General features: G+C 39.8%; 1 protein-coding gene and 1 long non-coding RNA gene across 3 annotated transcripts in view; both read left to right on the forward strand.

Moving 5' to 3' along the window:
• Positions 1-3388, forward strand: part of CUL3 (cullin 3) — a 95283-nt gene extending 91895 nt beyond the window's left edge. For both annotated transcript variants that reach the window (XM_035006997.1, XM_035006998.1), the window contains one exon: positions 592-3388. In XM_035006997.1, coding sequence (XP_034862888.1) covers positions 592-723 — 132 coding nt within the window. In that variant the 3' untranslated portion in view covers positions 724-3388. The remainder of the gene's footprint in view (positions 1-591) is intronic.
• A 6016-nt stretch (positions 3389-9404) lies between these two features.
• Positions 9405-13230, forward strand: LOC118011992. The gene is made up of 2 exons (XR_004679587.1): positions 9405-9498; positions 9909-13230. It is a non-coding gene; the product is annotated as an uncharacterized LOC118011992 (long non-coding RNA).
• The last annotated feature ends 4177 nt before the right edge of the window (positions 13231-17407 follow it).

The raw sequence follows: 17407 nt of genomic DNA on the forward strand, positions 1-17407 counted from the left end.
TTTTTTTTTTTTTTTAAGATTTTATTTATTTATTTGAGAGAGTGCGCATGAGAGGGAGGAGGGTCAGAGGGAGGAGCAGACTCTCTGCTGTGAGCAGGGAGACCGATTCGGGACTTGATCTTGGAACTCCAGGATCGTGACCTGAACTGCAGGCAGTCTCTCAACCAACTGAGCCACCCAGGCGCCCTGAGAGTCTGTGCTCTTAAATACATTATGCTTCCTAAATTCTATGAATTGGGAGAGTAACCCAGAAGTTAGTAGATTTAGACCATCAAAATGGTTAAACCATAATGTGCTATTCATTCATGCTAATATATTCCAATTAATTCAACTACTAACCCACTTCAGCACTCATATTCTCATGTGAAGGAGGCATGTTCTAACCCATGTAGAAAATGTATATTACATTTTCAAATAAAGCCTTTTTTAATTTAAAGTTAGTTTGGTAATCAAATTACTAGAGTTTGAGCTGAATCTTAAAATGACACATCAGTTCTTTTCAAAGATAAGAATTTTTGTGTGTTTATATGGAAATGTTACACATTTAAAAAATTTTCTGGTAGGAATTAGTTTTTCTACTTTCTCTTTTAGGTAACTCAGCAGTTGAAGGCTCGATTCTTACCAAGTCCAGTTGTTATTAAGAAACGTATTGAAGGACTTATTGAGAGAGAATATTTGGCACGAACACCTGAGGATCGCAAAGTATACACATATGTAGCATAAAATGCGTTCAGAAATTTGATTTATTCTTGGACTGTACTCTTCCGCATGGACTGAGAAGTTCTTTTAAATCATTAAATATTAAGACGACCATCTCTTCTATTAAATTACAGTACATGTTCTAGACCATTCAGATCAAGCCTTTACTCCCTTTGAGAGTTTTCAACATCAATTGATTGAGCTTCAGGCTTTACAACGTTTATCCCTGTAGAGATCATCTTTACAGTTCCTCGGGAAAATGTGAATGTGCCGCGTTTTGTTTTCAATACTGTATGAAAACAGGAAAAAATAAAACAAAAATTTAGAAAATACAGCTCATTAAAATAAAATTGTTGGATTTCATTTCCCCAGGTCTTCAGTGTTGATGTAAATGTGTTTTTGTAGTGTTGCTTAGCACTTTGCGCATTGTATAAGTTGGGTAACAAAAATGGTAAAAGAAATGACACAGTTCCCAGTTATCTTGCTCTGCTTAAGACACTTCTTTAGCTAGTCTTGTTTAATTTAAAGGTTTGATAAATATACAAAGACCCAAGCATACATTTGAGCATGCTTTATTCTACCACTTGCACTTACTAATCTTCTAGCCTTATGACCAGGAACCTTTATTTTGGGCTCTATACACTCCCTGATTTGGTTTTCCCCTATTGTATTTCGAGATTTCCCAAATTAAGTCCTAATGATTAGGTTTTGTTCTGCATTATCTCTAGAGAGAGAAAATATTTTAGTATGTATAAATTGTACAATATTTTTTTGCTGTTGTACTCACTGCTAATAGTGGATTGTATAGGGCAGTGTTTTTATTTCACTTATTGTAGACAAAAATAAATGATTTAGTATACACACACCCACTAATTCGAGTATGTCAGAGCACAAAGTTGGCAGCTGGTTGTATTTAATTCAGACCCTTTGAAAAGCACATACAGCCGATACTTTGTTTATAAATATCTTAGGTTGCCCCTCTCTTAAATATATATTTTGGTGAAGCTGGGGTGCACTGTTAATTTTCTGTTTGAGATGCATTCTAAAGATGCAATAAATATGATTACCTTGATATTTTTTAACGAGATCTTCAGTTCTTGCAGCTAACTGTGTTTTGGGAAGTGATTAAGCAATATTTTTCAAACCTGATGATTCTTGGGTATTTAGCTATTGTCCTCCAAAGACTCACCGTTTCATGTGTTCAAAGATGTACTTTGTGCTGAAGATTCATGTCAGTTATCCTGTGCTTCCAACTTTCACCAATGTGTTTTACATGATTGATCCACCAAGGATTATAGTTTGCTATAACTTCAGAGTATTTTTATCTTCAATTTTATTTAATTTTGTTTCATTTTGTTTTCGTAAGACAGCGTTTCAGCCATGTAATTGGGGCAAACCACTATAGGTTTATGTTGGATAGAAAAGTGAAGTGTTACTAATGAGTTGGAATTACCAACTCTTGGTTGACTATCAGTACTGTTGATACATAGATTAGAATGTATGTCTCAGAAGATGGTTTCTGTTTAAATTTATGGTCAAGTTACAACAACTGAATTCTAATATGGATTAAAAACCACATCAATATTTTCCCCCATGCGTCTCTTGGGTTATAATTTTCCTTTTAGACTTGGCAGGTAGGCTCCTACTGCATTTAATTTTGTCTCCATTTGTACTGTAGAATTATAAGCCTTACGCTCTTAATCTCTACATTTTCCGCTTTGACGTGATGCAATTTAGATGCAGGTGAAAACTATCATGAACATTACTCTCAGGATACTCTTACCATACTTGAGTGCTGGTAGGGCAGGTGTAGAATGGAAAGCCGAAGGGTTCCACTCTCTGATTTTTACATAATTGGGATTTCTGTAATGGGAGGGTGTTTGTCTATGGGAAGATACTGGTAGTTTAGGTGGCACAGTTGTTTTGTTGCTCTCAATCCCCAATTAAATAATTATGACACCTTGGGAGATAGAACAACTCAGATTGTCGAGTTAATAAGCGTGAAAGGTGTGAAAATTTCGTATGAGATCTCAGTAAACGCAAATTTAAATGCTACTTTAAACCACTAAAAATCAGTAAAGTTAAATTTATGTTTTGTCTCAAGGGTGGTTGTACAAATCAAATCTAGGTCCAGAGCTTGGAGACGCTTCTTAGTTTGGGGCACAGGTTTCATATTTATGCTTCCAAGTGCTTATACATATATCGAAACACATTTCTGAATTGCAGTTGAGTTGAATGGCCAGAGAACGATACTGCATTGAAAATCAAAACTGGGTCACCTAACACAGTTACATGTTTTAGCTCTTTTTAAGTATTATTGTAGCTCACAAAGCTCATAATGGTACATGTTGACATTGCTTTCTTTTCAGCAAGAGGTCATTCGTGCTGTTTATCTCAGTTTTTTAATGTCTTAATTTCAAAGAAGAATACATCCTAATCATTTAATCCTGTTGATGTGAATGAATTTTGATGACTTACTTGAAGAATTTTGAGGGTGGACACATAGTTTTCTAACTGCAAAAATGATGTAATCTTTGTTCACTTGTTAAGTTGTAATTCTCTGCTATCATTTTCAAATCCAGGACAGTGTTTATTTTGAATTGTTATATAGTTATATTATTTAAAGATTGAAAATTCATTGCAATTAGGGAACACAGCCTCACAAAATAAAATGTGGTTGTGAATACAAGGATTCTTTATGTCAGTGAATTTTAAAAGGGGATGGGGGAAGGGATGCATGTCTCTCTAAAGGATGTATTAGACTCACCTGTGTAGCATTGTATACCTAGACATGTACCACTCCCAAACCCCCAGGATGCTGATAGACCTTCTCGGTAAGAATCCTTGTTCTAGTAAAGCACCGCTGTTCCATTCCCCCAGTGTGTGTGTAAGGTACCAAGAAGGGCTTAGGAGACAGCCAGTGAGTGATCTTAAGAGTATGCCTACATCCCCAGAAAACTAGGACATTGGCATCATCTCGGGCTTCTAAATACTATTTGGTTCCTCAATTTGGAAAATAATTTCAAAATGTTAAATCCAGATGATGCTATTTTTGTTACAATTTTGAATAACTGACTAGATACAGGGTTTTACTTTTGCCGATCTACTGTAACTTAAGTCAATTTTTATAGCCTAATTTTATATAAGCTATCTGATGTTTACTGTTAGATTGTCTCCATTTGGGAAGGAAAACTTAGATATGAAAATTGAAGATCATATATTTTACTATACGGTGCATATAGTCAGTAGGTATTTTGTACTCTATGGATATGAATGTTAAAACATTTCAGGTTAGCAGAATTATTATGAATTATTTCTATTCCCCAAAGCAGGAATAATTAAAAGTGTTAAACAGTTAATAACATTTAAGTCCTTATTACCACGTGCCAGACACTGTTCTGAGTGTGTCATGTGCATTATTTAACTTAGTCGTCACATGAGCTCTGTAAGATGGGAATCCTTATGTCGGTGTTGCCTAAGGGTACTGCTTGCAGAGCCGAGAAGTTGGACCTAGGTTTGATACTCTGTTCTGACTCAGCCTATATTCCACACTGTCGCTTGACATGACTTTGTGTTCACAAATTCATTATTTTACTCCATACCTCATTCACAGGAAGGAAAGTTAGAGGACATAGCAGAATTACTCTTTTTTTTTTTTTTTTTTAAGATTTTATTTATTTGAGAGAGAATGAGAGAGAGCACATAAGAGGGGCAGGGTCAGAGGAAGAAGCAGAATCCCTGCCAAGCAGGGAGCCTGATGCGAGACTCGATCCAGGGACTCCAGGATCATGACCTGAGCCCAAGGCAATCGCTTAACCAACTGAGCCACCCAGGCGCCCCTAGCAGAATTATTCTTACTACAAGATAATACACAAAGCATTTCAGTATGGAACTTGAGATATTTCATCGTCTTAACTGATCATCAGTTTTGGGTCGGAAGGGAAACGGGAGGTAATGCCTGCTATTCTGGAATCTTAGTGAAAGTTTTACATACTTTAGTGGGTCGCATGGATAGATGCTTGAACTTAAATTCAAATCTTGAATTCTAAAAGACGTTTTCTCCATCACGTATCTTCCTTGTACCAAATCCATTATCTAGCCAGAAGTGAGAGGAGACCCAAGAGTGACAGTGAATTTAATGGGACAGTGCAGAGATGGATCATGAAGCTAGCTCTCAGGAGAACGTGAACAGCTAGGAAGTCTTGAAAAGTCCTTGACAAATTTTAGAAATAGCAAATTTGCAATTGTGTCACTTAAGTGTTTGACCCTCATATTAGGGCCTAAATTGAACCTCCAATGAATCATGCAAACGTGGCCTTGTAATTCTATGGGAGGAGCTCAAATAATCTTGCATATTTTTTAGTAACAAATTGTCAAATTTGAATAGTTGGATAACAAAGTACAGTTCAAATACATCAAACTATATAAGAATTCTTGCAGTGTGGGAAAATTAAAATTCGAAGTCTAAAAATTTTTTCTGCAGTTGTGCTTCTTCAGTGCCTCAGCACAATGTCTGGCATGTGGTGGGTGTAAGCACTCTGGAAGTCTCAGATGAATGCGCTTCTTGATCACCCAAGTGTCTTAGCAGAAAGTTTTAAAGGAATTCGACTTCAGAAGTTAAAATGTGTACTGCATTGGGGCGCCTGGGTGGCTCAGTCATTAAGCGTCTGCCTTCGGCTCAGGTCATGATCCCAGGGTCCTGGGATCGAGCCCCGCATCGGGCTCCCTGCTCCGCGGGAAGCCTGCTTCTCCCTCTCCCACTCCCCCTGCTTGTGTTCCCTCTCTCACTGTGTCTTTCTCTGTCAAATAAATAAAATCTTAAAAAAAAAAATTGTGTGCTGCATTATTGGAGGTATGACAATATGGTAAAAGCATTATGTTTTTTACATTCATAAGTGGAAATGATTTGGTCTTTGGTTTTCAACTAGGTAAAAAGTGGAAAATGTAGACCAACCACTCCGTTGTTCAGATGATATTTAATGCTGATTTTATTTTATTTTATTTTTTTAATTTATTTATTTGAGAGAGAGCACGAGAGAGAAGAGGATCAGAGGGAGAAGCAGACCCCCAGCTGAGCAGGGAGCCCGATGTGGGACTCGATCCCAGGACTCCAGGATCATGACCTGAGCTGAAGGCAGTCGCTTAGCCAACTGAGCCACCCAGGCGCCCTTAATGCTGATTTTAAAACCCTCTTGACTCTCACAACATCCTATGAAAAAACTCAAGACTTAATGATACAAAAACTCATTCAAGAGCCTACGAATAGTTAATAGGGTGTGGGGATTTGGGCCCAAATCTGTCTGATTCCAAAACCTATGCTTTTAATGAGTGTTAACGTGTCTCCAGTAACTCCATTGATTTGGTAAACTCTGGATAGAATTTTATAAAGTGAATTTGAATCCGAAAGTAGATTTTTTGTGTATTTTGGTGGAAGTTTGTGTTGATTTATTAGAAAGTATTCCTTGGAGAATTTGATATCGTGAAACTTACAGATTGTGCACAAGAGAAAATTCAGTAATACTAGCTGTGTGTATTGGTATATATAGTATATTCAAATTATTGCGTTTACAGTAAGTTTATATAACTGGTGTCCGATATCAATATCTGTAGAATTAATCCTAACTTTTATTTCCTATATTGATGCTATCCTCTGTATTAAAAAATAACCACTAGACCAGTTTTTAAATGGAATGGGTTTGTAGGCCAGAAGAGACAGAAAACTTACCAGAAGGGCATGGAATCCAGTGGGGAAAAGGACAGACTCTGCATTTTGTTCCAGTGTAGCTAAAGCAATAGGCAACCAGTGTATGTAACTATAAAATAGTCTGTCGAAAACCTATTGTAACTTACACATCTAAATAAAGAAGGAACAGGGAGGGGAGTGGCTCTCGAAGTTACGAAAACTTATGCATGCTACGTTCGTCACGTTCTGTAATGTTTGCCTGCAAACCCATTTTGCAATACCCCTAAGTATTCTTAATGATTTTTTTAACCAAAATTGGTATTATCCAAATTTGTAACAAGGCTATCCATATTCACCGAACTGACTTGAGCTAATTAAAAAATAATACAATCCGTTTTCGAAGAAATGAAGGGTTGTAGCATTAAGGTTATACGAGCGTACTACAGAATTTTGAAAAACTATTTCAAAAGCGGAGCATCAAGTGCACTGAGGTTTTTTTTTTTTTTTCCTCAGCCTACTTCTTTTTTTTTATTTTTTTTATTTTTATTTTTTTTATTCTTATGTTAATCCCCATACATTACATCATTAGTTTTAGATGTAGTGTTCCACGATACATTGTTTTGCACTGGGGTTTTTAAACCTAACTGCACACCAGGATTTTCTGGGGAAGCCTTAAAACAAAACTAATGCCTCTTGTAGGTTTTGACTTGGTAGGTCTGAGGTGATTCTTTTGTTCAGCTAAATTTGGGAACCATTGCTTTTGATTAGAGGTATTAAAGCATATAAATTCCTGATTTGACTAAGAATAGAACGTTCATTTGATATGCAAGTTGTGAGATTCTCTTTAACCCCTGACACATACTTACCACACCGCAGCTGGTTAAGGCAACATGTTGATCGAGTCAAGAGTTTTGATTCCAAAGTGGGCCAGTTAGTCATGGTCACAGACAACAGTATTAATCACAACCCACCAATTGCAATAGTGGATCCTCTTAAATGGGAGGGAAAGGATGAGTCCGTAATCTCGCCCTCATAGTCAAAGAGCAACCTGTCATCTTCGAGTTTTCATCAGGCAGTCCCACAGGGAGAAATTGGATCCAGAAACCCAAGTGTTCAAAGTTCAGTACCTTTATGCCACTAGTCTAAGAACCATTGGTTGGGAAGCAGTTTAGTGAGATCTGGGTAACAAAAATTGGTATGTTTCTGCAGCCAACTTTGTGAGATCATAAAGTATAAGCCATAGTCTCAGCTATTATCAGTGTGATCCAAATGGTGTGAAGTGTTTGCAGTGAAATTTAGTCTTTTGTTTGACGCTCATCCACTTAATCTGACATGAGCTGACTCCCTTAAGAACATGATACTCCCGGGACGCCTGGGTGGCTCAGTCGGTTAAGCCGCTGGCTTCGGCTCAGGTCATGATCCCAGTGTCCTGGGATCGAGTCCCACATCAGGCTCCTTGCTCGGCGGGGAGCCTGCTTCTCCCTCTGCCTGCCTCTCCCCCTGCTTGTGTTCTGTCTCTCTCTCTGACAAGTAAATAAAATCTTTAAAAAAAAAAAACAAAAAAAAAAAACATGATACTCCCAATTCCCTAATACCCAAATCTGACTTTTGGATTATTTCTCAGTAATGAGCTGTATAGAATCATCCATGTTCTCTCCTTGTACCAGTGATTTAGGAAAATACATGTTTTTAATTGTTTTTCTCGTTCTTGAAAACAAAGTCGAGCCTCCTAAAAATCACTCCATCAGATTGGTGTGTAGAGTAAGTAAGATCTAAGTGTATAAGGAAATCCACAAGCTCCTCCCCAGGCAAACCACATTCTCAAGGTTGATGAAACAGAGAGGGCCCCCTTCCAGCTTGTACTTTGGTCCCTGAAGGTGTGTTTTGGAGATTCCTCACTACTGCTGTTGTGCTCGTGACCCTGGCCACAATTATTGCTGCTTCACCCCAAGTGTGGATACACAGCCTATCAATGTTCACTTGTCTTTATAACTTTTACTTCTCCATTGGCCTCAACTATGAATCCAGTGGTAGATCTGGATGACAACCAGCATTACTGCTCCTGAGGGAGATTTTGCCTCTGTAGCTTCTCTTAGAAGATTTGGAGCTTGAATTTACCAAAAGAGCCCCTGGTAGCCTGCTGTCACTGTAACAAGTCTTACCTGCCTATTACTTAGTTCTCAAATAACTTCATTCCAACCTGCTAATAACAACAGCATACCCCCTTCTGTAGAGTTAATAGCCCTGCATATTAACCCAAATTGTTTCATTAGCCTTATTAAATACATCATGCTCTAATCAACTGAATTTATGGTCTAGAAACTTGCATTTATAAACCAAACTAGTTCATACTATTCTTCCCTCTCCTTTGAGCTAGTGTAACTTCTTGAGATACAGTGCTTATCTAAATTACGAACTTCCTGCAGCCCTTCCTTAAAAGGCCCATTTTTTCTACTTATTTTTTGCAATCAATATGACCAAAAAAATGAGTTTACTGAAAGTTACAATCCAATCACATTGGTGAAATCCAGTTTTGTGCAAATGATCTGCACATGTATGTGTGCATATGGATACGGGAGTACGTGTGCACATGGGTGTGCACAGTTGTGTATGCATGACGAGTGACATTAGATCTTCGGAGTAGTACATAGCTGATATGTAGATTGATAATTTCTGTTCTAAATTACTAGATATATAGTTTAATGGGAAACCACTTAATGAGTTAAACTTGTTTTATTTCACTACCTTTGCTAAGAAACAGTGTATTATCAAATATTAATAAAATTCTATGTTAGGCAAAAAATGTACAGGCATATGCAAGCCTACATAGATGGTACTCTTTAGGAAATTTGTTGACTGAGAAATAAAGTTGTATTTGTAAGTTAATTCCCCATGGTTAAGTGTGTCATTGTCAGACATAACAATGTAAATAACTCCCCTCTTTGGTAAAAAAAAAAAAAACTACTAGAAACAGATAAACATATAAAGATGTCTTCCTATATACAAAAATGTGATATTTAGTGCAACCAGAGATTTACATAATTTATATTCTTTTTATAATTTCAGATGTCAGCTTTCTGCAACTGATACACATGTCCACAGCTTTTCGAAAAGAGGTGGGTGCGTACGTAACCTGATCTGTCTCTAACGATTCTGGGTCCATGGGCATCAACTGCAGTAGTTCAAGTTCTGTGCCTTTTGGGTCGTCTGGCTTCCCTCCCAGTCTGGCTGTAGTTGCCTCCTTTTTTGGGGTGCCCACCTCTGACAGCCCCCTTGCTTCCCCTGTACTAGAGAAGAAACAAAAGAACTGCAGAGCACAGTTGCTATCTAGGAGTGAATGAGGCTAAAAGCAAGAGGCAGGGAGGAGGAGAGGACCTGGCTTTGTGAGAGTTTGCCTAGATGTTGGGAGGGAATTTGGGTTTGGGTTCTGAAGTGTAGGGGAAATCCAACCTCCAGAATAATGATGGGTAATGGTGTGTGAAATTGCCTTCTATCCTGAGTTCTAATTCTTCTAATTTCATTCCAGATTTAATAAGAAAACTTCTTTAAAAAGGAGTGAAGACACTGAAAAGGGACCATGGAGGGTAGGGTGACAAGACTAAATCCCACAAAGAACTCTAATTCATTCTTTAATTCGCTCAAGACAGAATGTGTGCAAGCAATTTGTAAAATACACATCTTTTCAGAAGTTACCGGTATTAGTGGTGGGCTGTCCCATTAATCCCCAGGTGGAATTGGGATGTTGTTACAAAATGAACATTCCCCATCTGTTATATAGTGTATCATGCATAACCTACTACATTTAAAGAATGTGAATGTCATGAAATATGTTTACACTATATTGAATGACAATCTTTTCATAGAATTCATTTGTATAACCATTTATTAGGTATCTTTAAATATTTAGCCATATTTAATATGTATTTTCATACGTATTTATCTATACATCTTCTATGTGCCAGGTAGAGTTTTAGGCACTGGAGACTCAGCAGTGAACAAAACAGATAAAAGCTTTGCCCTAAAGAGGAATACACTGGGCAGAATTGCCAATTATGATAAATTTTATAAGGTGCAGAATGTACAGGCTGTGAGGAGAAGTAAAGCAGCTCAAGGACATGAGGAGTGCCATGGCGGAGGGAAGGTCACATTGTAATTCTAAATAGGAGGATCAGCGCAGGCCTTCTTCAGAAGGTTACATTTGAGCTAGATACGCCCTGAAGGAAGTGAAGGAGCAAGCAAGCCATGCCACTGTCAGGGAAGAAAGTTCCAGGCAGAGAAGTGGGACAGTTCAAAGACCTGCCTAGAGTGTTCAAGCAACAGGGAGGAGGCTGACATCACTGCTGCAGGGGGGTGGAGGGAGAGAGAAGTAGGAGATGTTGGGGGTACAAAGGGGCAGGAACCTGGAGGGGCTTTTACTGGAGGGGATTGGAGAACTGTTGCAGGGGTGTCAGCAGGAGCAGGATACAAATCTCACTCAGGCTGTAGAAAGATCACTCTAGCCTCTGTGTTTTATGGCTATTGCAACAGTCACAAGGTGAAGACAGTGAGAGCTTGGATCCAGGTGGTGGGCATGGCTGTGCTGACAAGTGATTAGATGCTGCATGTATTTCATACATAGAATCTGAGGAATAGGATGTGGGCTCTGAGAGAAAGAGATGTCACCAAGGCTCTGGGTCGTTGGGGTAAAGGGGACTGAGGTGGTTTTCCCTTCCCCTCTCTTTCTTTCTTCTGGTTTTTTACTTACTTTTTTTTTTAATAGTCATTTTTTAGGGCAGTTTTAGGTTCACAGCAACATTGGTCATTTCATCTTGAGGAAGGGGTGAGCTGTGGTCAGTTTAGAGCCTGTTAAGTTTCGGTGTCTAGTAGACAACCAAGTGTGGACATCAAGTAGGAGCTGGATCTATACGTCAAGGTTTTAGGGCATGGTGTGGGCTGGAAATACAAATTCCAGAGTTGTCAGTATGTAGATGGTATTCATAGCCGTGAGACTGGAGGAACTCCCCAGGGATGTGGTCAGTTATCAGCATACCCTTCCATCTGTGCCAGCAGATCTGAGTCCTTTAACAGTTTTCTTTTGCCAGGTGACACAGTGTTAGGCTTTGCCGGTAGAAGGTACTGATGAGGCATGGCAAGACGAATGGCTTCCTGTCTTGGGTTTGGTGTTCACCCACCAGGTTTTGGGGGGTGAGGGCACTTTTTGGTTTTTTCATCCACTTGCACAGTTTTCCCAGCCCTTGGTATCCCACGGTCTAGCTCTCCCCAGCATTTGGCTGCCCCACCCCGCCCCAGTGCTTTCTTAAGCCCTTGACCCGGTCGTGGCTATTTGGCTGCAACCCCCAGACAGTGTGGGCCTCTACTACAACACAGACCACTGCTCCCTCACTTCTCTCCTCAGCCTACCCACCCCCATCACTCATGCTGGGAGGCAGGACTACCCTCCCATACGGCAGTCCAGCCATCTGGGCGGAGTCTGGCATAGAGGGGTACTGGGTCCCAGCAGAGCCAGGCCTTTCCAGCTCCCGCTTCCAGCAGTGCCTGCAATGGTCCGCATTGCCCTGGCACCCAGTCCCCTTTGTCCTACCAACCTCCTGCTATCCCATCATCAGCCCCAGCTCATCCACACCGGGGGATTTGTTTCCCATGGGCTTCCCAACACAGACACCCAATGCACATGTGCCTATCAGCCTCGGCTTACCTGCATCCCAGAGGGTTGTTCCCGCTTGCCCAGTGACAATGGGCCAACAAATTTCTCCTCCTTCCGGTGGGTTGCGGTTTCACCTTCTTCAGTGATGGCTGAACCCCCTTTCGAGCCCGTCCTTCTTCAAGCACTCTCCCTTGGCCTGAGCTGCCCCTTAAAGTTCTCTTGAAATCTTCACAATTAGTCTTCCAAAATGGCTTACTAATTCCTTATTTTAAACTCCTTTCATGTAAATTACTGTGTGATATCCATCACCTGGGTGGGCCCAAACAGAGGAGTTGATAGTAAAGAGAAGAAGACTAGGGATTTGAACTCTGGGGCACCTCACTGTTAAGAGGTTGGGAAGAGGGACTAAGGTGAGACCGAGTAAGCCAAGTAGCCAAGGAAGGAGGAAAATCAAGAGAACGTGGCATTGTATCACTGGAGTCAAGCAAAGAACATGTTTACAAAGAAGGAAGTTGTCAACTATGTCAAAAACTGCTAGTTAGTCATGTATGATGAGAACTGAGCGTGAAACTCAGGATGTAGCAACATGAAGATCACTAGCAGCCTTCACAAAAGCAGAAACGTTAGAAGCAATCTAAAGAGTCCAGCTACCAACCTGTCACCCAAGGCAAGACTGCTTTTGAGATGCCCTTGACAGATCTTCCACCTAAATATAAACATCCGAATTTGCTTGCAATGTCACTATTCAGTTAATTTATTCTATTATGAACTTTAGGACTTTATATAATAAAATTTATATAAAAATAAATTTTTTCAAATGATCAGAGGCATCAGCTATTGTATAGAAAGCCATAGAATATTGAGATGTCCTCAGTATTGTATATATCAACTTAACTAATATTTATTGAGCATCTATTGTGTTGCAGGTATTGGTCTAGGAACTGGGATTATGGTAGTGAAATAGGGAAGCAAAGAGATTGCCATCATGAAGCTTCCATTCTGGTGGGAGACCAAAGTAATAAAATAGTGAACAAATACATAAGCTAGCGTGTTTTCAGAGTGGTATGTACAATGAAGGAAATAGAGTGAGTGCCAGGAACAGTAGGGAGTTACTTTGCAATTGTATAAATGTTTAGAAAAGTCCTCTCCAAAGAAATTTGAGCATTTGAACTGAGACCTAACTGTGGACAGTGGTGAACAAAAATCTGCACAAAAAGCATTCAGATAGAGTGTGTGACAAATGGGAGTTTTGTGTATTCAAGGGGCAAAAAGAGACCAAGACCTCAAGCACAGTGTGGAATCTGGGAAAGAAGTAGAAGATAAGATAAAAAGAGATGCAAGGGGAATTCTAGTTTCTGTCATGATGGAGCAAAAAGGGTGAGATTTACACTCCAGCCCTAAGCAATTAGAGAACTGGACAAATTATATATAAAACAGTGATTTTCAGATTTTGAACAACTTGCGGTTATAACTGTGATTCTTGAGAGAAGGGGAAAAAGAAGGCAATCCCTACAATTGCACTAGGTTATGACGGGGAGATCGTTTCCAGGCTTAAGTGCAGGGAGGGAGGAACCTGGACCCTGGAAGTCTTTCTAAGTTGAAGAGTCCAAGATCAGAGTTTAGGATGGTCAAAGTGTGGATGGAATTTGTGGGTCATAGTCCAGAGAAGAGAGGGCTGTGCCTGGAGACAACACAGGACACCTGCAGAGGTGTCCTCTCAAGTCTTTGGCTGAGTGTTGAGCTCAGTATTCATGAGAGGAAATTACCCAAAGCCAAGGAAAGAGCCACCAGAAAGGAGAAGGCAGAAGAGTCTCAGAGGCTTTAATAGCCAAGTGGAAAAGTCTTATGAAACACAAGGCATTGGATAGAATCCTCAGAAGGGTGTCACCTTAGTAGTGAAGCAAAATTAGCTGTAGACTAAAGGCTGTTCTAGACCTACACCAACAAGGATCGAAAGCAAACCTCAAAAGAATCCAACTGAGTACAAGTACTTTAACTGTGTACCAGAATGTAAAGGAATACAACAAAATCTGCAATCCATGCATAAAATTCACAACATCTAGTATCCAATAAGAAAAAATTACTAGAGGGGCGCCTGGCTGGCTTAGTCCGTGTGACTCTTGATCTCAAGGTCGTAAACTCAAGCTTCACATTGGGTATAGAGATTACTCAAAAATAAAATCTTAAAAAAAATTACTAGACATGCAAGTAAATGGAATATGACCCATAATCAGTAGAAATAGAAATAGACCCATAAAGTGGAGATGATGCAACTAGCAGCTCTTATAAATACAGTCCACGTATTCAAAAAGGAGAGAAAAACAAGATCATAAAGAGGAGAGAAATAGACGATGTAAAAAAGACCCTAATGGAACGTCAAGAGATTAAAAACACAGCATCTGAAATGAAAAACATATTGGGTGACATTAAAGCAGGAAAGCTCAACTTTGAAGACAAAGCAGTAGAAGCTATCCAGGCAGTACGGAGATATTAAAAACAAAACAAAAAAAGAATAAAGCATCAGTGACTTTCAGGACAATATTAAATGATCTAAAATATGTGTAATTGAAGTGCCAGTAGGAGGGCTAAGGAGACAGGGACTGAAAACATATTTAAGAAATAATCAACAGGGGCGCCTGGGTGGCTCAGTTGGTTAAGCGACTGCCTTCGGCTCAGGTCATGATCCTGGAATCCCGGGATCGAGTCCCGCATCGGGATCCCTGCTCGGCAGGGAGTCTGCTTCTCCCTCTGACGCTCCTCCCTCTCATGCTCTCCGTCTCTCATTCTCTCTCTCAAATAAATAAATAAAATCTTTAAAAAAAAAGAAATAATCAACAATATTTTTCAAAATCTTATAACTATAAATCAGTGGTTGGAAAACTATCACTTGTGTGCCAAATCTGGCCTGATGCCTATTTTGTAAATAAAATTTTAATTGGAGGGGCACCTGGGTGGCTCAGTCGTTAAGTGCCTGCCTTGGGCTCAGGTCATGATCCCAGGGTCCTGGGATCGAGCCCCGCATCGGGCTCCCTGCTCAGCGGGGAGCCTGCTTCTCCCTCTCCCATTCCCCCTGCTTGTGTTCTTGCTCTCGCTATCTCTCTCTCTGTCAAATAAATAAAATCTTAAAAAAAAAAAAAGGCAAATTGTTAAAAAAATTTTTTTTAATTGGAACACAACTGTGCTCATTTATGTATTGCTATTTACGTATTATGGCTGCTTTTGAGTAGTTGTGATAGAAACTCTTTGGAGTGCCAAACCTAAATTATTTACTTTCTAGCCCTTTCCAGAAAAAAATTGCCAGGGGATTGGGGGAGGAGATTAACTGTAAGGGACCGGAAAGGAATTTTTTGGGTTGATGGTATTCTATATCATGAGTATATTTGTCAAAGCTCATTGAATTGTACCCTTCAAACTGGTAAATTTTATTATATATAAATTGTACTTCAATAAAGCTAATTTCTCAAAATACAATCGATAAATGACTAGTTCAACATTTTGCAGCCTTTGATAAAGAGTTTGGCTTGTGTTTTTAAATGTAATCAGTGGGAAGCCAATGGAGAATTTTAATCAGAGGAGGGACAATTTGAAAGTTTTTTAAACAGTAGTGTGGTGAATGAGGGACAAGAGCCTGATTTCAAGGGTTTTGTAGTATTCTCCTGAAAAGATGATGGTGGCTTGTGAGCTCCCATGATCAGGTGGATTGGTGTGATGTGTTTTTTAGGGAGATCCAGCAACCTTGCTGATTGAATATGGAAGCCAAACCTGGAACCCCTGGCCCAGACAAAACTTTAAGGTCTTGGACAAGGAGGTGGGTGGTGGTGCTTTTACTGGGATGGGCAAGACTGGGGGAAGGCAAAATCCAGAATGTGAACGTCAACTCTTGTCTGACTCGTCACGTGTATGACAGATAAATTATAATGTTCTACACACATAATCCTTTTGCTATTGCAGTTGAATTCAGGCATTCCTAACTTGGCAATAAGTTCACTTTCACTCTGGTCTAATGCTTCTGGAGAAAAACCAGCATTTTGACAATTGACAGTTGTGTAAAAAATGAAAGATTCCTGTTTTAGATCTAGTTTAGATATAGACCATTGTGAACTCTTGCATAATTCCTCTGCCCAGAAGATATTTAAAATTATATGAAGCAAAATTAAAACATAATCAGCAGGGAGGCATTTTGAATGGCAATTCCACTCACTATAAAAATAATCAGTAAGGAGGGGCGCCTGGGTGGCTCAGTCGTTAAGCGTCTGCCTTCGGCTCAGGTCATGATCCCAGGGTCCTGGGATCGAGCCCCACATCGGGCTCCCTGCTCGGCAGGAAGCCTGCTTCTCCCTCTCCCACTCCCCCTGCTTGTGTTCCTTCTCTCGCTGTCTCTCTCTGTCAAATAAATAAAATCTTTAAAAAAAAAATAATAATCAGTAAGGAGATTAAGTAAGATAATTTCACTGTGTTAATCTTCAACAAAGTCACTTTCCTTTCACACCTCGAGTTCTCATTTCTCCAAATACCTTATTACTCCAAAGATTCTGACATTCAAACTCTACCATTTGCATGCTCATTGTCTTTAATGGTGTGCTAAATTGTATTTGGAAAAACCATTAACCCACATGCGCCTTTTTAATTTTTATCATAAAAAGAATTTTCTGATGAGCTAAATGTACAGCATGTGTCTTATTAATTATTCATGTGTTTAACTTTATCTTGTGAAAATCAATACCAGCAAATCAAGCTCTTAATATCTAGAAGGATCTCTCCTTTATATGTTTGCTCTTTGAAAATGAATCCTGCTTTTCTATCCAAACTTCTCCTGTCTCCCTCCTCTGCAGCAAAACCCTTCACTAATGACCTGTGTCTTCTCAGGGTGTGGCCATATAATATACGTGAAGCAAAGTAGAACCAAGAAAATTAGTTCCAAGTCTGCTGGTGTTTAGAAGTACCTTGTCACCTGGAGGTAGGGCCCTAAATGAATGAGTCTGTTGGGTTCACCCCAGGCTGGCTCCCGCTTGGATCCTTCAATTCCTTTTCTGAGTCAGATGTGTCCTTTCATCTTCTGAGGTTCCTGATTGCTCCTACTACACATCTGGTTTAACCCTCGCAGTATAGTTTCCACACCTAAACTTTCCCTTGTTGCTCCTCTCCTTTCTCCTACCTATTGAACTTGAGGTAATGTATATTTCTTTTGTCTCCAACTGAAAGAAGAAACTGGTGCTTCTTAAGGGAGCGAGCTCCTGGGGTGCCTGGGTGGCTCAGTTGGTTAAGCATCTACTTTCAGCTCAAGTCATGATCCCAGGGTCTTGGGATCGAGCCCCATGTTGGGCTCCCTGCTCAGCTGGAAGTCTGCTTCTCCTCTCCCTCTGCCCCTCTGCCTGCTTGTG

The sequence above is a fragment of the Mirounga leonina genome, unplaced genomic scaffold (genome assembly GCF_011800145.1).
Source record: "Mirounga leonina isolate KUSES-001 unplaced genomic scaffold, KU_Mleo_1.0 Mir_151, whole genome shotgun sequence".
Taxonomy (NCBI): domain Eukaryota; kingdom Metazoa; phylum Chordata; class Mammalia; order Carnivora; family Phocidae; genus Mirounga; species Mirounga leonina.